The 13,783-nt window shown below is 46.1% G+C and overlaps 7 protein-coding genes across 10 annotated transcripts; 1 reads left to right on the plus strand and 6 right to left on the minus strand.

The window, feature by feature from the left end:
- Positions 1–604: 604 nt before the first annotated feature.
- On the minus strand, positions 605–1,925 carry LOC117186660 (RAB6-interacting golgin-like). Its single transcript, XM_033387698.1, has 3 exons — positions 1,826–1,925; positions 996–1,701; positions 605–937 (listed from the first exon to the last, which is right to left on the minus strand). The coding sequence occupies exons 1-3, from the start codon at positions 1,923–1,925 to the stop codon at positions 721–723; spliced, it is 1,023 nt and encodes a 340-aa protein (XP_033243589.1). The 3' UTR covers positions 605–720.
- A 219-nt stretch (positions 1,926–2,144) lies between these two features.
- Positions 2,145–3,072, minus strand: LOC117186282 (DNA-directed RNA polymerase III subunit RPC7-like). The gene is made up of 3 exons (XM_033386840.1): positions 2,855–3,072; positions 2,657–2,785; positions 2,145–2,600 (listed from the first exon to the last, which is right to left on the minus strand). The coding sequence occupies exons 1-3, from the start codon at positions 2,996–2,998 to the stop codon at positions 2,232–2,234; spliced, it is 642 nt and encodes a 213-aa protein (XP_033242731.1). The 5' UTR covers positions 2,999–3,072; the 3' UTR covers positions 2,145–2,231.
- Positions 3,073–3,779: 707 nt separating this feature from the next.
- On the minus strand, positions 3,780–5,394 carry LOC108151872 (RAB6-interacting golgin). The gene is made up of 3 exons (XM_017280763.2): positions 5,005–5,394; positions 4,171–4,927; positions 3,780–4,112 (listed from the first exon to the last, which is right to left on the minus strand). The coding sequence occupies exons 1-3, from the start codon at positions 5,102–5,104 to the stop codon at positions 3,896–3,898; spliced, it is 1,074 nt and encodes a 357-aa protein (XP_017136252.1). The 5' UTR covers positions 5,105–5,394; the 3' UTR covers positions 3,780–3,895.
- A 104-nt stretch (positions 5,395–5,498) lies between these two features.
- LOC108151873 (ubiquinone biosynthesis protein COQ4 homolog, mitochondrial) lies at positions 5,499–9,560 on the minus strand. 4 transcript variants are annotated; one of them, XM_017280766.2, is made up of 5 exons: positions 9,458–9,560; positions 6,279–6,499; positions 6,017–6,221; positions 5,739–5,962; positions 5,499–5,672 (listed from the first exon to the last, which is right to left on the minus strand). In XM_017280766.2, exons 2-5 carry the CDS (start codon positions 6,494–6,496, stop codon positions 5,516–5,518), a joined length of 804 nt encoding a protein of 267 aa, XP_017136255.1. In that variant the 5' UTR covers positions 6,497–6,499; positions 9,458–9,560; the 3' UTR covers positions 5,499–5,515. The 4 variants fall into 4 exon arrangements, with proteins under 4 accessions (XP_017136255.1, XP_033242730.1, XP_017136256.1 ...); XM_033386839.1 differs by having other exon boundaries at positions 6,279–6,532; positions 9,458–9,526; XM_017280767.2 differs by lacking the exon at positions 9,458–9,560 and adding an exon at positions 6,966–7,052.
- On the minus strand, positions 7,359–9,324 carry LOC108151871 (UDP-sugar transporter UST74c). Its single transcript, XM_017280762.2, has one exon. The coding sequence runs from the start codon at positions 9,044–9,046 to the stop codon at positions 7,898–7,900; it is 1,149 nt and encodes a 382-aa protein (XP_017136251.1). The 5' UTR covers positions 9,047–9,324; the 3' UTR covers positions 7,359–7,897.
- Positions 9,561–9,582: 22 nt separating the features above from the next.
- Positions 9,583–13,749, plus strand: LOC108151868 (nucleolar protein dao-5). Its single transcript, XM_017280760.2, has 6 exons — positions 9,583–9,857; positions 9,917–10,061; positions 10,120–10,182; positions 12,044–12,100; positions 12,208–13,226; positions 13,291–13,749. Exons 1-6 carry the CDS (start codon positions 9,657–9,659, stop codon positions 13,552–13,554), a joined length of 1,749 nt encoding a protein of 582 aa, XP_017136249.1. The 5' UTR covers positions 9,583–9,656; the 3' UTR covers positions 13,555–13,749.
- LOC108151870 lies at positions 10,205–12,048 on the minus strand. The gene has a single exon (XM_017280761.2). The coding sequence runs from the start codon at positions 11,962–11,964 to the stop codon at positions 10,270–10,272; it is 1,695 nt and encodes a 564-aa protein (XP_017136250.1). The 5' UTR covers positions 11,965–12,048; the 3' UTR covers positions 10,205–10,269.
- Positions 13,750–13,783: the final 34 nt, after the last annotated feature.

Below are 13,783 nucleotides of genomic sequence, written 5' to 3' on the forward strand. Positions count from 1 at the left end.
GATTTCTTTCGTGCTACAAGAAACTTTTTTTTTAGGGGAAATCCAATAAAAGCGAGTAATTAAAATAAGCCAGTTAAGTAGAAAATGTATTCATCAATCGTAAAAAACTATGTGGGCATGGCTAAATATTCTATCTAGCTAATAATATTTGACGGAATATCAAAATTGAACAATAGGAACGACTATCCTCTTTCGTTTTTTTTGATTGGCCATTTTCGTTAAAACCTTTTTTTAGACAAGATCGATATAAAAGCAAGTATTTAAAATAAACCAGTCAAGTCGAAAATAGGTTCATTAATCGGATAAAATTATGTGGGCATGGCTAAATGTTCTATATAGCTAATAATATTCCACGGAATATCAAAATCGGAGTATGTATTATAGAACTTGAATTCGTCAGTATTTTTTGGTATATATTTTTGAGTTGTCGCCTTTGGTAATTACATGAAAATTTAGTTAAAATGTAGCAAATGTGTTACCATATAATAAATTAATTTATTTAAATTAAATTATTTATTTTATTTACTTATTTTAAATTATTATTTAAATTAAATTAATTGTTGTTGACCGGTTTTGGCCAACAGGCAAACAAAAAATAGCTTCATTAAAATTTACACTTAAAATACACATTATTTATTGCAATTTGCACTTTGTTGCTTAAGTAAAAATAGACATAAAAATTATAGAGCATTCAAAATTACAAATTTAATTTAATTTAATTTAAGATTCACTCAGATTCTGTGGCGAGGTCGGGGGCTCGTCGGTTGGCGCCAGGCCTACTTTCTGCATCAGCTCCGTGAGCTTCTGGGCCTTGCGATCCTCATTGTGGGCTATGACAGTGCAGAGATGTTCTGTCAGTAGTTCCTTCTTCTCCGAAGCATTGTGCAGGTCTACCTTAGCCTTCAGGAATTGAGCCTCGATCCGCACATATTGTTTTCTAGATAAACAAAGGCAAGCAATGAACACGCATCCTCTTTTTAAGGAAATATACTCACTCTACATTGGCAAAATGTATGCAAGCGTTGTCAATCTGCTTCCTCAGCATGGCCACATCTACGGCCAGATCGCTCTCCAGTTTGGAGAGTTCGTGACGTATTTCCTCGATTTTGCGCGACTCCGCTGCCGTTTTCTGTGTGTGCTGCTCGATGGCCTGATAGAGCATTTGCTTCTTCTGCTTATTCTGCTCCTGGATCATCTTGCGATGCTGCTCAAAGTACTGCAGAGAGACGCCCTTGAAGGGCGAGTCCGTGTTCAGGCCCTCCCGCGACAAGTCTTTGGTGCTGGGCAGTATGCTGGCGGCATCATCAGAGCTGGTGCCATTTTTATTACTATTGCTTATCTTCAGTATTGAGCTGTCATCTATTGTCGCTTCGCTGGTGTCGCCGTCGCCACTAGCCACGCCACCACTACTAGCGGCAACAGCTTCCGCATACGTGGCAGTGGTAGCAACAGATCTGCCCGTCGAGGGAGCCGAGGCCTTGCCATAGTAGAGAGCTTCCACCAGAGAGTCGGAGAGCGGACGGTCCAAGTTCAGTGAAACTTGAGCCGGGACGACGTCAGTGTTTGGCGTGGGAGGTGCTGTCGATTCCGTGGGAGTGCTCCTGCCCGATTTGGTGGTGGTCTTCTTTGCTGCTGCAACTTGTTGAGACTTCGCTTGAGATGCTGCTGCTTTGGCATTTAATCTGCCTGCCGGATATTCTTATCGGGCATGCGCCTAATGCCGGTCTGGTTTCGGAGAGCTTGCTTGGCTGCAATCACACACACAAACGCACCAGCATATTTGTTATAAACAAAATAATTGTCGAGGATTTTTCACACAACCAACCTGCTTCCGCACTCTGTGGCCTGTGTGCGTTGCCTCCCTCCTTCACTCCGGTTATTTTGAGTATATCGTCGTGGCTAAAACCATTGAATTTCTCGGCCATGGTGGGAGTTTAATAAATATTGAGCCATTAAACAGCGCAGAAACGGAAAGAAAACATCAACAACAACACATCATCATCAACACATACAAGAATGGTTAATCGTTCTCTATCCATGATCTTTCCGATCATATTGAATTGAATACCATTTTGCAGGTGAAGTCATCTGGATTGGTGTACTTCAACTACAGCCCCCCCCAAGGATTTGGATTAAATCACACATCCCTCTAAATATATATTGTATTTGAAATGTGTTTAAAATAAGATTGAAGTGGTGACATAGTAAATCAGAGATCCAACACAATTTAATTATATGACGGGGCCATCATCCAGGTTGTCATCCTCTTCGTTGTAGGCTTCGCCATTGTCAAAATAGCTGTTGCCATAGTCGTTCTCGTCGTCCATTTCATCGTCTAGTGCCGCCTCAGGGTCGTCCATTTCGTCGTCCTGCTCGGAATCGGATTCCTTCTTGGCATCGTCCTGCTCATTCTCGGCGCCGGTTTTCAGCTCCTTCTGTTCCAGAACTTTCAGTCTATCCTCAATGTTAGTCTTCTTGGTCAGCAGCTTGGGTCGGGCATCCGCGCCCCGTCGCTTGGGATTCGACATATTCAGCTCCCTGGGCATGGCTCTGTAGTTGAACTCGGGTTGCTTTTTTGGCTTCGTTTGCCCCAGAATTTTCTGCAGAGATACGCAAGAACATAATGCTTTTTCTATCAATTTAACGAAGTACTTACCTCTCGCCAGTCTTTTTCCTCTAAATTCTGTTTCTCCTGGCTCTCTGAGACAACGTAGTACGGCGAATTCCACATGCGCTTCAGAAACTTCTCCTTCCACGCTAGTTGAAAGGATTCTGCCTCTGTTGTCTGCCAAGGGAACAAAGTCAAGATGTAAAATATTTCTGATGATCAAGTTTTTTCCTGGTTTAAACATACCTCCAGGGCAATGGGCTTGTTCATTACCGGCGGAAACGTCGGCTGCGGCGCTGACTGTACGGGTAGGTCTTTCACACAGCCAAGCATCGCCAATTGCTCGGCAGTAAGTGTACCAGTCTTTCCTCCACGTCCGCGTCCTGCCATAGCTTAAATATTTTATAAACTTTTCCGCACGTTTTTCAAAAAGAAATTTGAGCAATACGCCAAATTTGCCAGTCACAGACAATCGAAAAAAAACATATGTTTTACATTTTTTATATTTTTCGGTATTTTTTGAGGTCATAATTGAGCCGACGGTATATATACGGTGTTTTTCCCAAAGATTTCTTTCGTGCTACAAGAAACTTTTTTTTTAGGGAAAATCCAATAAAAGCGAGTATTTAAAATAAGCCAGTTAAGTAGAAAATGTATTCATCAATCGTAAAAAACTATGTGGGCATGGCTAAATATTCTATCTAGCTAATAATATTTGACGGAATATCAAAATTGAACAATAGGAACGACTATCCTCTTTCGTTTTTTTTGATTGGCCATTTTCGTTAAAACCTTTTTTTAGACAAGATCGATATAAAAGCAAGTATTTAAAATAAACCAGTCAAGTCGAAAATAGGTTCATTAATCGGATAAAATTATGTGGGCATGGCTAAATGTTCTATATAGCTAATAATATTCCACGGAATATCAAAATCGGAGTATGTATTATAGAACTTGAATTCGTCAGTATTTTTTGGTATATATTTTTGAGTTGTCGCCTTTGGTAATTACATGAAAATTTAGTTAAAATGTAGCAAATGTGTTACCATATAATAAATTAATTTATTTAAATTAAATTATTTATTTTATTTACTTATTTTAAATTATTATTTAAATTAAATTAATTGTTGTTGACCGGTTTTGGCCAACAGGCAAACAAAAAATAGCTTCATTAAAATTTACACTTAAAATACACATTATTTATTGCAATTTGCACTTTGTTGCTTAAGTAAAAATAGACATAAAAATTATAGAGCATTCAAAATTACAAATTTAATTTAATTTAATTTAAGATTCACTCAGATTCTGTGGCGAGGTCGGGGGCTCGTCGGTTGGCGCCAGGCCTACTTTCTGCATCAGCTCCGTGAGCTTCTGGGCCTTGCGATCCTCATTGTGGGCTATGACAGTGCAGAGATGTTCTGTCAGTAGTTCCTTCTTCTCCGAAGCATTGTGCAGGTCTACCTTAGCCTTCAGGAATTGAGCCTCGATCCGCACATATTGTTTTCTAGATAAACAAAGGCAAGCAATGAACACGCATCCTCTTTTTAAGGAAATATACTCACTCTACATTGGCAAAATGTATGCAAGCGTTGTCAATCTGCTTCCTCAGCATGGCCACATCTACGGCCAGATCGCTCTCCAGTTTGGAGAGTTCGTGACGTATTTCCTCGATTTTGCGCGACTCCGCTGCCGTTTTCTGTGTGTGCTGCTCGATGGCCTGATAGAGCATTTGCTTCTTCTGCTTATTCTGCTCCTGGATCATCTTGCGATGCTGCTCAAAGTACTGCAGAGAGACGCCCTTGAAGGGCGAGTCCGTGTTCAGGCCCTCCCGCGACAAGTCTTTGGTGCTGGGCAGTATGCTGGCGGCATCATCAGAGCTGGTGCCATTTTTATTACTATTGCTTATCTTCAGTATTGAGCTGTCATCTATTGTCGCTTCGCTGGTGTCGCCGTCGCCACTAGCCACGCCACCACTACTAGCGGCAACAGCTTCCGCATACGTGGCAGTGGTAGCAACAGATCTGCCCGTCGAGGGAGCCGAGGCCTTGCCATAGTAGAGAGCTTCCACCAGAGAGTCGGAGAGCGGACGGTCCAAGTTCAGTGAAACTTGAGCCGGGACGACGTCAGTGTTTGGCGTGGGAGGTGCTGTCGATTCCGTGGGAGTGCTCCTGCCCGATTTGGTGGTGGTCTTCTTTGCTGCTGCAACTTGTTGAGACTTCGCTTGAGATTGGGGCTGCTGCTTTCGCATTTGATCTGCCTGCCGGATATTCTTATCGGGCATGCGCCTAATGCCGGGCTGGTTTCGGAGAGCTTGCTTGGCTGCAATCAGACACACAAACGCACCAGCATATTTTTTATAAACAAAATAATTGTCGAGGATTTTTCACACAACCAACCTGCTTCCGCACTCTGTGGCCTGTGTGCGTTGCCTCCCTCCTTCACTCCGGTTATTTTGAGTATATCGTCGTGGCTAAAACCATTGAATTTCTCGGCCATGGTGGGAGTTTAATAAATATTGAGCCATTAAACAGCGCAGAAACGGAAAGAAAACATCAACAACAACACATCATCATCAACACATACAAGAATGGTTAATCGTTCTCTATCCATGATCTTTCCGATCATATTTCTCGATTTTAATATTCGATTTGATCTTACTAGCTACCTGAGATCTTCCGCAATTAACACATAATTTTATTCGATTGATAGATCAATTTTCTACAAGATTGGCTAATGTTAACTATTCCCTTGTTTTTGATTGTTTCTAAAATAATGTTTTAAGTTCTTTGAATAATATGAACATTGAGAGCAGCGCTACCAGACCGTCTCACATTGCGCGATCTTCGGGTGATCGATAGTTATCGATGTGGGAATGCTTCAAAAATTGGCGTTTTAAAAAATAAAATTTCAAACTTTATTCAACAATTTAATGCCTAGCTCGGCGCGCAACTCATTCACATTCTGCTCCCACCGTTCCTCCCAGTAGACGGGCATCAGGGGCTTCATCTGCTTGCCGTTCTCTAGGGCCCACGGCAAGTATTGCTTCAAGTACGCCCGTCGCTGCCTGCAGATACACCAAACAAAATCATATAAATGCGTACAATGGGGAAAGAGGGTTCATCGAACTCACTTGGGACGGAGGCGGACCGCCCCGAACACCGCTCCACCGTAGCACATGGGCAGGCCAGTATTGAGCGCCTCCACCCACTTGACAGCTACCTCTCCGAGCATATTTGTGGGCATGTTTAGAACCGTGTGGATCAGGTCGTGGCACTCGCGATAGCGCGTCATCAGATAGGCCAGCTTGGGATCCTCCAGGAAGCGTACGGCCATGCGACTGTCCGGCGTGACTTTCTGAAAGGGTCAGAAAGAAAGTGAGAAATCCTACCCAGATGCCATTAGCCTTACATTATCTTTAAGAAACTTCACATAGGCGGCTCCAAACGTGTCGGCAGGCAGAGATTCCAGTCGCTTAAAGTCAATGGTGCTGGTGTGAATGCGCGGCTTCTCGAGCATGATGCGTTGGCCCTCCTCACTCTCATGCATGGTGTCCATAATGTTCCACAAAGCGTCCTCCCCAGTAGTCTCACCCAGACAGGCGATCATGTCATGGCTGTCAGAGAAATAATCTCTTAGTAAAAATAAAGGAACTTCCATTGGGATTCGCTACCGTCTTGGATCCAGAATGGCGGCTATGGAAGAGCCCGCCCCTAGGAGCATTCTCTGAAATGTTGTTATCTCAATACGTTCCTTAAGATACAGCTGCTCAAATCCGTCTAGATTCTCCGCTTCTGGGTTGTCCGAGACCACCGCCTGTCGCGTGTGTGTGACCACGGCAAGGCCACGTTTACCCAGCGGCACTGAGAGGCGCCAGCAGCGCTGCATCATGTTCTGTGGAAACAAAATCATGTACACCCCGTTGACCTTCCCCATCGTGATCATCATAAGCTTCAAACATAGGCATAAACATGACCCCGACTACCTGTGTCTATGGTTTATCAATCTGTACGTGCCCCCCTCCGATAGCAACAAGTTTGGGTAAGGTAAACAATTTGTCCATAATGCGGAGACGCTGAATAACGATTTACCTCAACTGTTTTTTGCTTCATACAGAGAACAATCACCCGCCCAACGGTCAGGACTGGGAAAACCTGTTTCGGGAGCTCCCTGCCCTCCGCCACCTCTGCCAATCAAAAAATGGGAAGTCTCAAAATACGTATAGCCTAAACAAAGTGCCGGGGGTCCAATGTGCCACTAGTACTTCTTTCAGGCCCAAAATTCAATGTCGTCATTGTTATCTTTTCGGGTAAACAGGTTGAAACAATTTACTATCACGTTTGAGTCACTTGTAACATACACGAATAAAGCAAGCTTCTTGTGCTGCGCAAATTCACCGATTAGAGCGAACGTACACAGGTCTTGATCTAAAGTATCCAAAGACTCCACTCCCCACGTAGAAGAGCAGTAGCACATCAAGTGCTGTATTAATCTTTCCTTCATTCCGTTCCAGTAGCTAATCAAATATTAATTTCACTCTCAGTGATAGGGGGCCTTCTCATCGAAATGCCTTTATATATAATACACATATTAAGAGTAATTAGAAAATACAGAGAATGCTTTGAACATTCTTATAAATGATAAAATGAAAGAGAGAGAGAAAGAGCATCCAATAGCCGACGCCTTCAACTATTATTCTAGTCGTATTCCCCTGTTAATTTATACGCTTTTGATGAGTGATGACGCTGCTGGATTGCTGGACTGCTTAGCACTGCAGCATTTATAAGAATATATTTAGGTAGTTTGTATACTCAGAATAGATAAACGGAGCGCAAAGATCCCAATAGAAAGAGCATGTGGCGCACATGCGAGAAGTATTTGTTCCATTAAATATTCCTTAGAGCCCTTATCATGCGGGAGCAATCTAATCATCGGACCCATGCTGGAAGTGGGACACACAAAATACTATTGCTTATCTTTCCCACATTTCCACTGTGAGACGGTACGGGACGATAACGAGATGAAGCAGGAGTATCTTGGATGTCTGTGTATATTTTCTATTACTTATGACACTCTTGATGCAGAAAACAGTTGCATGGAAAAATGTACAAAGTGATTAAAATTACATAATTGCTAATTAGTAATTACACTCGTTAGATACATAACTATGTATATATATATTTATATATGTACAGATACGATGCGCTTGTGGGGGAAGATACGAAAATACGATATATGGTAAACATATATTTATATGGCTTTGGCTTGAGTTGGAGCTAAAGCTGTGTGAAGCTAGACATTCTCCCCGCGGTTGCTGCTGGGCAAGTGGCTTTGCTTATCGGGCGACCGTTTCCGGCGGAACGTCACGTACGTATAGAGGAGGCTGGCCAACACGCTAATATTGATGCCGATACAGTTGAGCCACGAGAAGACATAGTCGCCGCCAATGAACATGCCCAGATAGGTCACGCATATGTTCTTGAGGCACCCCACAATGGTGGTCGTCAGGGCCGAGTTGAATTGCGTGCACAATATGGTACTGTACGAGAGTATGAATCCCATGACGCAGCTGAGCAGGAACTGTGTCACGAAGACAGGGTCGTGCCACTCGCTGAAGTTTATGGCCTGCTCCAGGTCGCCGGTGAAAAAGTTGAGGGCCAGGGCCGGCAGAAACATGAACAGTGAGTTGTAGAACATCAGGCCGTACTTGCCGATCTCCGACGTGTCTAGCTTCTTCTTCACATACACCCCGTTCGAGGCGGTGAGCGCGTTCGTGATCATCACGTATATGTAGCCGCGCATGTTGAAGGACAGGTCATCGGAGGCGGCCACCAGAGCCCCGCCGATCATCGCGTACACGCTGACCTGCACCGCCGTCGAGGGCCGCAACCCGAGAATCTTCAGCTCCAGCAGCATGGTCATCAGTATGGAGAAGCGGCGCAGGGCAGCGAACATGGGCAGACTCAAGGACTGGGTGCCGCCCAGGCCGAACATCATGTTTCCCAGAAAGATGAGTGGCAGTGGAAATATCTTCGCGAAGGTGTTGCGCTGCAGCGGCGGGAACGAGACTAGCTTGAGCCGCTTGCCCATGCCCAGGACCACTATGCTGGCAGTCAGCTGGCCCAGGCTGAGGAACAGGAACGACGGAAATCGGTAGGACGTGAGCACTGTCTTGTTAATCACGGTTATCATGAACGAGGACAGTCCGTAGAACACTGCGCTGCTGATTTTCTTAATGAACACGGCTGACTCGTCCCGCTCGCGCTCTCTATCCCGGTGCCCCACACCGGTGGCGCGAGGCTCCTTCGAGGAGGAGCCATTCAGCAGGGCACCTCCGCCTGTGGCTTCTCCTTTCTGATTATCCGCATCGCTGTCGTCACGGCTCTCGTCCAGTAGTGGCTCCAGATCCAACGTCGTGTTACCGCTCCGCGAGACACTCATCGTAATTGAGATTTGTACTTTGCTTTATGCCGTGGCCGTGGCCGTCCCGACAAATCTTTTCCCAGTTTTCTGCGGATGTTCAATAAGTTCTACGGTGGGCTACCATACGCCACACACATTTGCGCACATTCGACCGGTCCACCACATTTGTTTACTCGACGTTACTTAGCTAGAAAACCTATTTCCACGGCACATTAAAGTTATTTGCTGGCTATGCTATTTTTACCGACGCTATAACCCCCTTGTCGGCTCTGCTGAACATATGTTTGAGTTAAGAAGTGTGGCAACACTGTGGCGGCAATATAACTTTACTTGTCTTGTTCTCTTTGGGAAAACTAGTCGCTGATTGGCATAGCTTTTTAAGATACCTCTGCTTATGGATGCAAACCAATTACCTAAAAATTTACTTACCTCAACTCTTTTGGTAAATGAATGAAAAAAAACACAATTTTTCTTCAACGGCACGCACACACTCACGTCTGCCGAAACAGCTGTTCTGAACTGTCAAAAAACTGCGGCGAATTGAAACATTAGTGAAACCGCTGATACGGCAACTCTAGCTGCAAGAATAAATTGTTTATTTTTTAATCGAAATTAGCAAATTAGAAAAATGAGCAGCAGCTTGAAGAAAAAGATCAAGGGTGGTGACCAAATACCCAAGCCGATTAGCATAAAAAAGGAAAAGACTGAGGAGGATCGCTCGCTGCACCCCATTTCCCACTACATCGATGACCGTCTGGAGCTGGTGAAACAGATTTTTGGCACCCTTAAGCCGAAAACTATCATGAATCTGGCCCCGGAGTTTCTCAAGGTAAGCTAACGGATAAAAGACTAACTCATTTAAGGGTAATAGACATTTTTAAACCGCAGACAAACTCCCTGGACGAGATTGAAGAACTCTGTCTGGAGGAGCTGCTCTGTTTGTCCACCAAGCGACTCAAGTCCATAATCGATGGCACCCGCTGTCCCACTGACACGGAGAGCTCTGAGGACTCGGATGTACAGCGCAAAGAAGGTATACACATGCCCACATATACATTTATATACGATTGATTATCGTTTTCTATTTGCAGAACACATTTCACTGGAGGAAATTTCGTCCGACAGCGATATCGGAGGCCAGGAAGCCCGCCGAAGTGAGTAAATTACAAAACCGTCTATACTGTTACCATTTATTTTGAGTAATATCTGTACAACTGCACGCCGGAAAGTCGCATGCCTCCTTACGTTCCATATATGAACTTCTCGCAACCAACCAAAGGAGACACGTAGAAGGCCCGTAGTATGCACACATCTTCATCAATGCCAATGACCACATTCTCCGCGTCCTCCTTGCCCACTTCCAGGGTGACCACAAAGTCACCCACCTCGAGGCAGCCCTTGCGTCGTATGTAGTCCACACCAAACTCGATCGGACTGTAGTTGCACTCGTTCAGATCCTTGGTGTAGAGAACGGGATGCATGTTTCGGCGAAGATGCAAGGCCCGAGCCAGATCAAACTTGCACTTGATGGTGGCCTCGTCGTCATCATCGAGCAGCGGCATCATCAGGAAGACGGGGCAATAGATCTCAGTGCGGGACAAGGCGATGCTGGCATTCTCACACTTGGTGTAGATGAAAATCGCCTGGCACTCGATAGAGCTTATCGTCCGTATGATGAAGTTCACAATGGTCTGGTACGAGGTCAGAATATTCTTCACTGTCATCTTGTTCTGAACGACGCCGACGCGATAGTCACGTATAGGCATCAGCTTCTTGACAATTAGCGGATATTTGTTGCACCACGGGCTCTTCTGGATGTGGATGGAATCGATCTTCCAAAGGAACTCGTGCAACTCGAAGCGCTTAAAGTCGCTGCAACGCTCGAGGGGAACCGTGCCAATCACCGGCGTCTTCTGGCAGTGGGCAATGGGAAGAACATCCTCCATGATGTAGTTGTAGACACAGCAGCTTACATTGAACATGTCCGGTATCAAGATGTAGTCCAACAGCTTGATGATGCCCAGCAGATCAAGCATATTAGTCCGCACGTATTCAAAATCAATTATCCCAATCAGCTTTAGGTCAAACTCGTCTTTGATTGTATGCCGGACGGCCTTGAGGAAGTTCTTGCAGCGTATTTTCGGCAGCACCACATAGTTAGCCTTCAGTTCGGCGGCAATCTTCAGGTCGTTCATGTAAAGGTCCGGGTACACAGCTGGATCCAGAGCATGGCATTGCCGCGGCAGCTCTATAAAGTCGTATCCCGTCAGCAGACCAGCATCGATAATCAGCACAGTCAGGGCCTCGCGCAGCGTCTTCACCACACGGCACCGCACCTCTCGTCCAATCAGCAGAATGTCGTTGATCTTGACCGACTGCAGATACGCTTGCAGATTAATCACGAATATGATCTCCTTGTAGCCCCCATAGCGGTAGTCCCCGTTCGTGGTCAGAGTTACGACGGCACCCCGCGCCAGCATCACAGCACAGTTGTTTCGGAGCCTGCCGACGCGGCAACACTCGCCATTGATCTCCAGGGCCAGCCCGGTGGCCAGGCGCAGCTCACGATCTTCGATATGGTCCGCAATGGCCAGCTTCAGCGTCTCCAGTATGGCGTTGAGCTCGTCGGGCTTGTTGGACACGGCGTCCACGTGAAAGGTGTAGGTGCCGTTTTCCAGCATACGTCGCAGCTCGTCGGGCGTGGTCTCGGCCACCAGCTTGGCCACCAGACCCATGTGGTAGTAGCGGCGACGTTTTCGTCGCCTGGCATGCTTCTCGTGCGCCTCACAGGCCGCCTTGAAGTCGCGCAGCCGCTGTTCCAGATCGTGCTGACCATTCAAACGCACCGTGAACTTTTCCAATTGATTCTCATCGTCCAGATGCTCGTCCTCGCCCTCGACAGTCTCCTGGCTATCCAGCACCAAAGGCTTCTCCATTATGTGACGTGCAGTTAAATTTTAATTAAACTTATCTAACAATTTACTAATGTGCCGTCTACTTCTGCTTCAATTTTAGCCAAAAGGAAGAAACTTAAAGCGAAACAAATAAACAATGGAAACGAAAACAAGGCGTGTAAGTGGAATGAAAAACAAATGCTAGAGTAGTTCCATGACAACTCCTTCAATGACTACTACTCGTACGTATATAGATAGCTAATTCAATCACTCCTGTATCCTTAGCTAGTGGACAAATTAGCGTCCTGGAACTGCTGGAGCTTCAAGCGAGAGCACGAGCAATTCGCTCGCAGCTGGCCATGGAACCCATCACCAAGATCGAGGTCAAATCTGATGATGACGACAAAGAGGAGAGCCAGCCATACAACAGTAAGGAAAAGGGAAAGGAGAAGCACTACAGCCAGAGCGCCGTGCCAGAAAAGCGCAGCGGCAATAGCACCGCGCCGGAGAAGCGCAGCAGCAGAAGCAACGTGCCTGAAAAGCGGAAGTTTAGTGAACAATCAGCCAGAAAGGATCCACCACAGACAGCTCCAGAGCGCAGCAGCAAGGAAATAGCGCCCCGCCAGAAGATCAAAATCAAGCGAAACTATCGCCATCCAACAAAGTCGCCAGAGAAAACTGTTGTAGCTGTGTCCTCAGCTTCAGTCGCCGCAGAAGATGCTGGTAAGAAGGAGCAGAACAGGTCACGTTCGGCCTCGCCTGATGTGATACCCATTCCAACGGAGACCGAAACGTTGCTGATCAGCGACAGCACCGATGACGAGGCTCCCAAGAAGAAGCCCAAGGAGACACCGAAGCTAGCTGTAGAGGAACCACCGCCACCACCCGCTGAGGAAAGCGAGCCGGAGGAAGGTGAGGTGCGAGATGACCCTGTGGAGCCGGTCAAACCTATCGAGCTAGAGAAGCCAGAGGAGATGGAGAAACCCACAGAGGCTCCACAGCTTCCTATGCCGGAAAAACAGATTGCGGCCGATGTAGAAATGCCCAATGAAGGGATTTCCAGTACAAGCACTCCTCCCGCTGCCGCAGAGCTGCCCATGTTGGATGATGAAGATCAAAACGATGATGTTATATCTATAGGAGGCGATCTTGATATGATTGAGGAAATGACCAAGGAGGACGAGCCACCCGCCGTGGCTGTAAAGACCGAAAATCTGTCAAATCCCGAGGAAATGGACAACGATGTCATCTTGCTAGATACCAGCGAAGATGAGCGGGAAAAGTTGAAGGAAGCCGACCCAGAGGTAATAAATAAAACTAAAGCAAGTCTGTCTCTTGGCTGAAACTCTTCTCCATCTCGGTTTGCAGTCCTGGCGCACACGCTATCTGAAGAGCTCCAAGGTCAGTCAAGTACTTGCCGCATCGCGACTGGGGAAACGCGTGCGCGACAAAATCAAGAAGACGAAACGTGCTGCCACTGGCAAAGACGCCGTCGATGATGCACAAGCCAAGGCGGCCCAACAGCAGCCACCGTTCGCCTCCAAGCACGAAGATGGCTCCGTGGAGCAATACCAGGAGCTACTGCAGCACCGAAAGCGCCAAATTTCTACCAGCAGCAAGGGCGACAAATGAGCGGGGTCGGGGAACTTGCTATTGTACAAGTATTATTGAAAATTCCCCGGAAAAAACTCTGTTCGGGTTAATGTGGCATACAACAAAAAGTGGAATAAAGCCCCGATTTACTCCCTCTGTCCGATGTAACCCCCGCCTCGTTCGGTGGAAACGTACAAAAATTTGAATATATCGTGCTAAACGCATATTTGATTTCTCATTCGTCTTTTCTTGTGAAATACTCTCCCAA

The sequence above is a fragment of the Drosophila miranda genome, chromosome XR, assembly GCF_003369915.1.
Source record: "Drosophila miranda strain MSH22 chromosome XR, D.miranda_PacBio2.1, whole genome shotgun sequence".
NCBI lineage: Eukaryota > Metazoa > Arthropoda > Insecta > Diptera > Drosophilidae > Drosophila > Drosophila miranda.

Bases quoted from the DNA above. Each gene is read 5' to 3' on its own strand.
- LOC108151871 (XM_017280762.2), bottom strand. From the start codon at position 9,046: ATGAGTGTCTCGCGGAGCGGTAACACGACGTTGGATCTGGAGCCACTA.
- LOC108151873 (XM_033386838.1), bottom strand. From the start codon at position 6,717: ATGAAGCAAAAAACAGTTGAG. The intron at 6,500-6,696 runs GTAAATCGTTAT...TTGTTTCCACAG, and splicing joins TGAAGCAAAAAACAGTTGAG to AACATGATGCAGCGCTGCTG. The intron at 5,673-5,738 runs GTGAGTTCGATG...GTGTATCTGCAG, and splicing joins GCGGTCCGCCTCCGTCCCAA to GCAGCGACGGGCGTACTTGA.
- LOC108151868 (XM_017280760.2), top strand. From the start codon at position 9,657: ATGAGCAGCAGCTTGAAGAAAAAGATCAAGGGTGGTGACCAAATACCC. The intron at 10,062-10,119 runs GTATACACATGC...TTCTATTTGCAG, and splicing joins GGATGTACAGCGCAAAGAAG to AACACATTTCACTGGAGGAA. The intron at 10,183-12,043 runs GTGAGTAAATTA...CTTCAATTTTAG, and splicing joins AGGCCAGGAAGCCCGCCGAA to CCAAAAGGAAGAAACTTAAA.
- LOC108151872 (XM_017280763.2), bottom strand. From the start codon at position 5,104: ATGGCCGAGAAATTCAATGGTTTTAGCCACGACGATATACTCAAAATA. The intron at 4,928-5,004 runs GTTGGTTGTGTG...GTCTGATTGCAG, and splicing joins GCCACAGAGTGCGGAAGCAG to CCAAGCAAGCTCTCCGAAAC. The intron at 4,113-4,170 runs GTGAGTATATTT...TTGTTTATCTAG, and splicing joins ATACATTTTGCCAATGTAGA to AAAACAATATGTGCGGATCG.
- LOC108151870 (XM_017280761.2), bottom strand. From the start codon at position 11,964: ATGGAGAAGCCTTTGGTGCTGGATAGCCAGGAGACTGTCGAGGGCGAG.
- LOC117186660 (XM_033387698.1), bottom strand. From the start codon at position 1,925: ATGGCCGAGAAATTCAATGGTTTTAGCCACGACGATATACTCAAAATA. The intron at 1,702-1,825 runs GTTGGTTGTGTG...CGCATGCCCGAT, and splicing joins GCCACAGAGTGCGGAAGCAG to AAGAATATCCGGCAGGCAGA. The intron at 938-995 runs GTGAGTATATTT...TTGTTTATCTAG, and splicing joins ATACATTTTGCCAATGTAGA to AAAACAATATGTGCGGATCG.
- LOC117186282 (XM_033386840.1), bottom strand. From the start codon at position 2,998: ATGGCAGGACGCGGACGTGGAGGAAAGACTGGTACACTTACTGCCGAG. The intron at 2,786-2,854 runs GTATGTTTAAAC...TTCCCTTGGCAG, and splicing joins ACAAGCCCATTGCCCTGGAG to ACAACAGAGGCAGAATCCTT. The intron at 2,601-2,656 runs GTAAGTACTTCG...GTATCTCTGCAG, and splicing joins AGGAAAAAGACTGGCGAGAG to AAAATTCTGGGGCAAACGAA.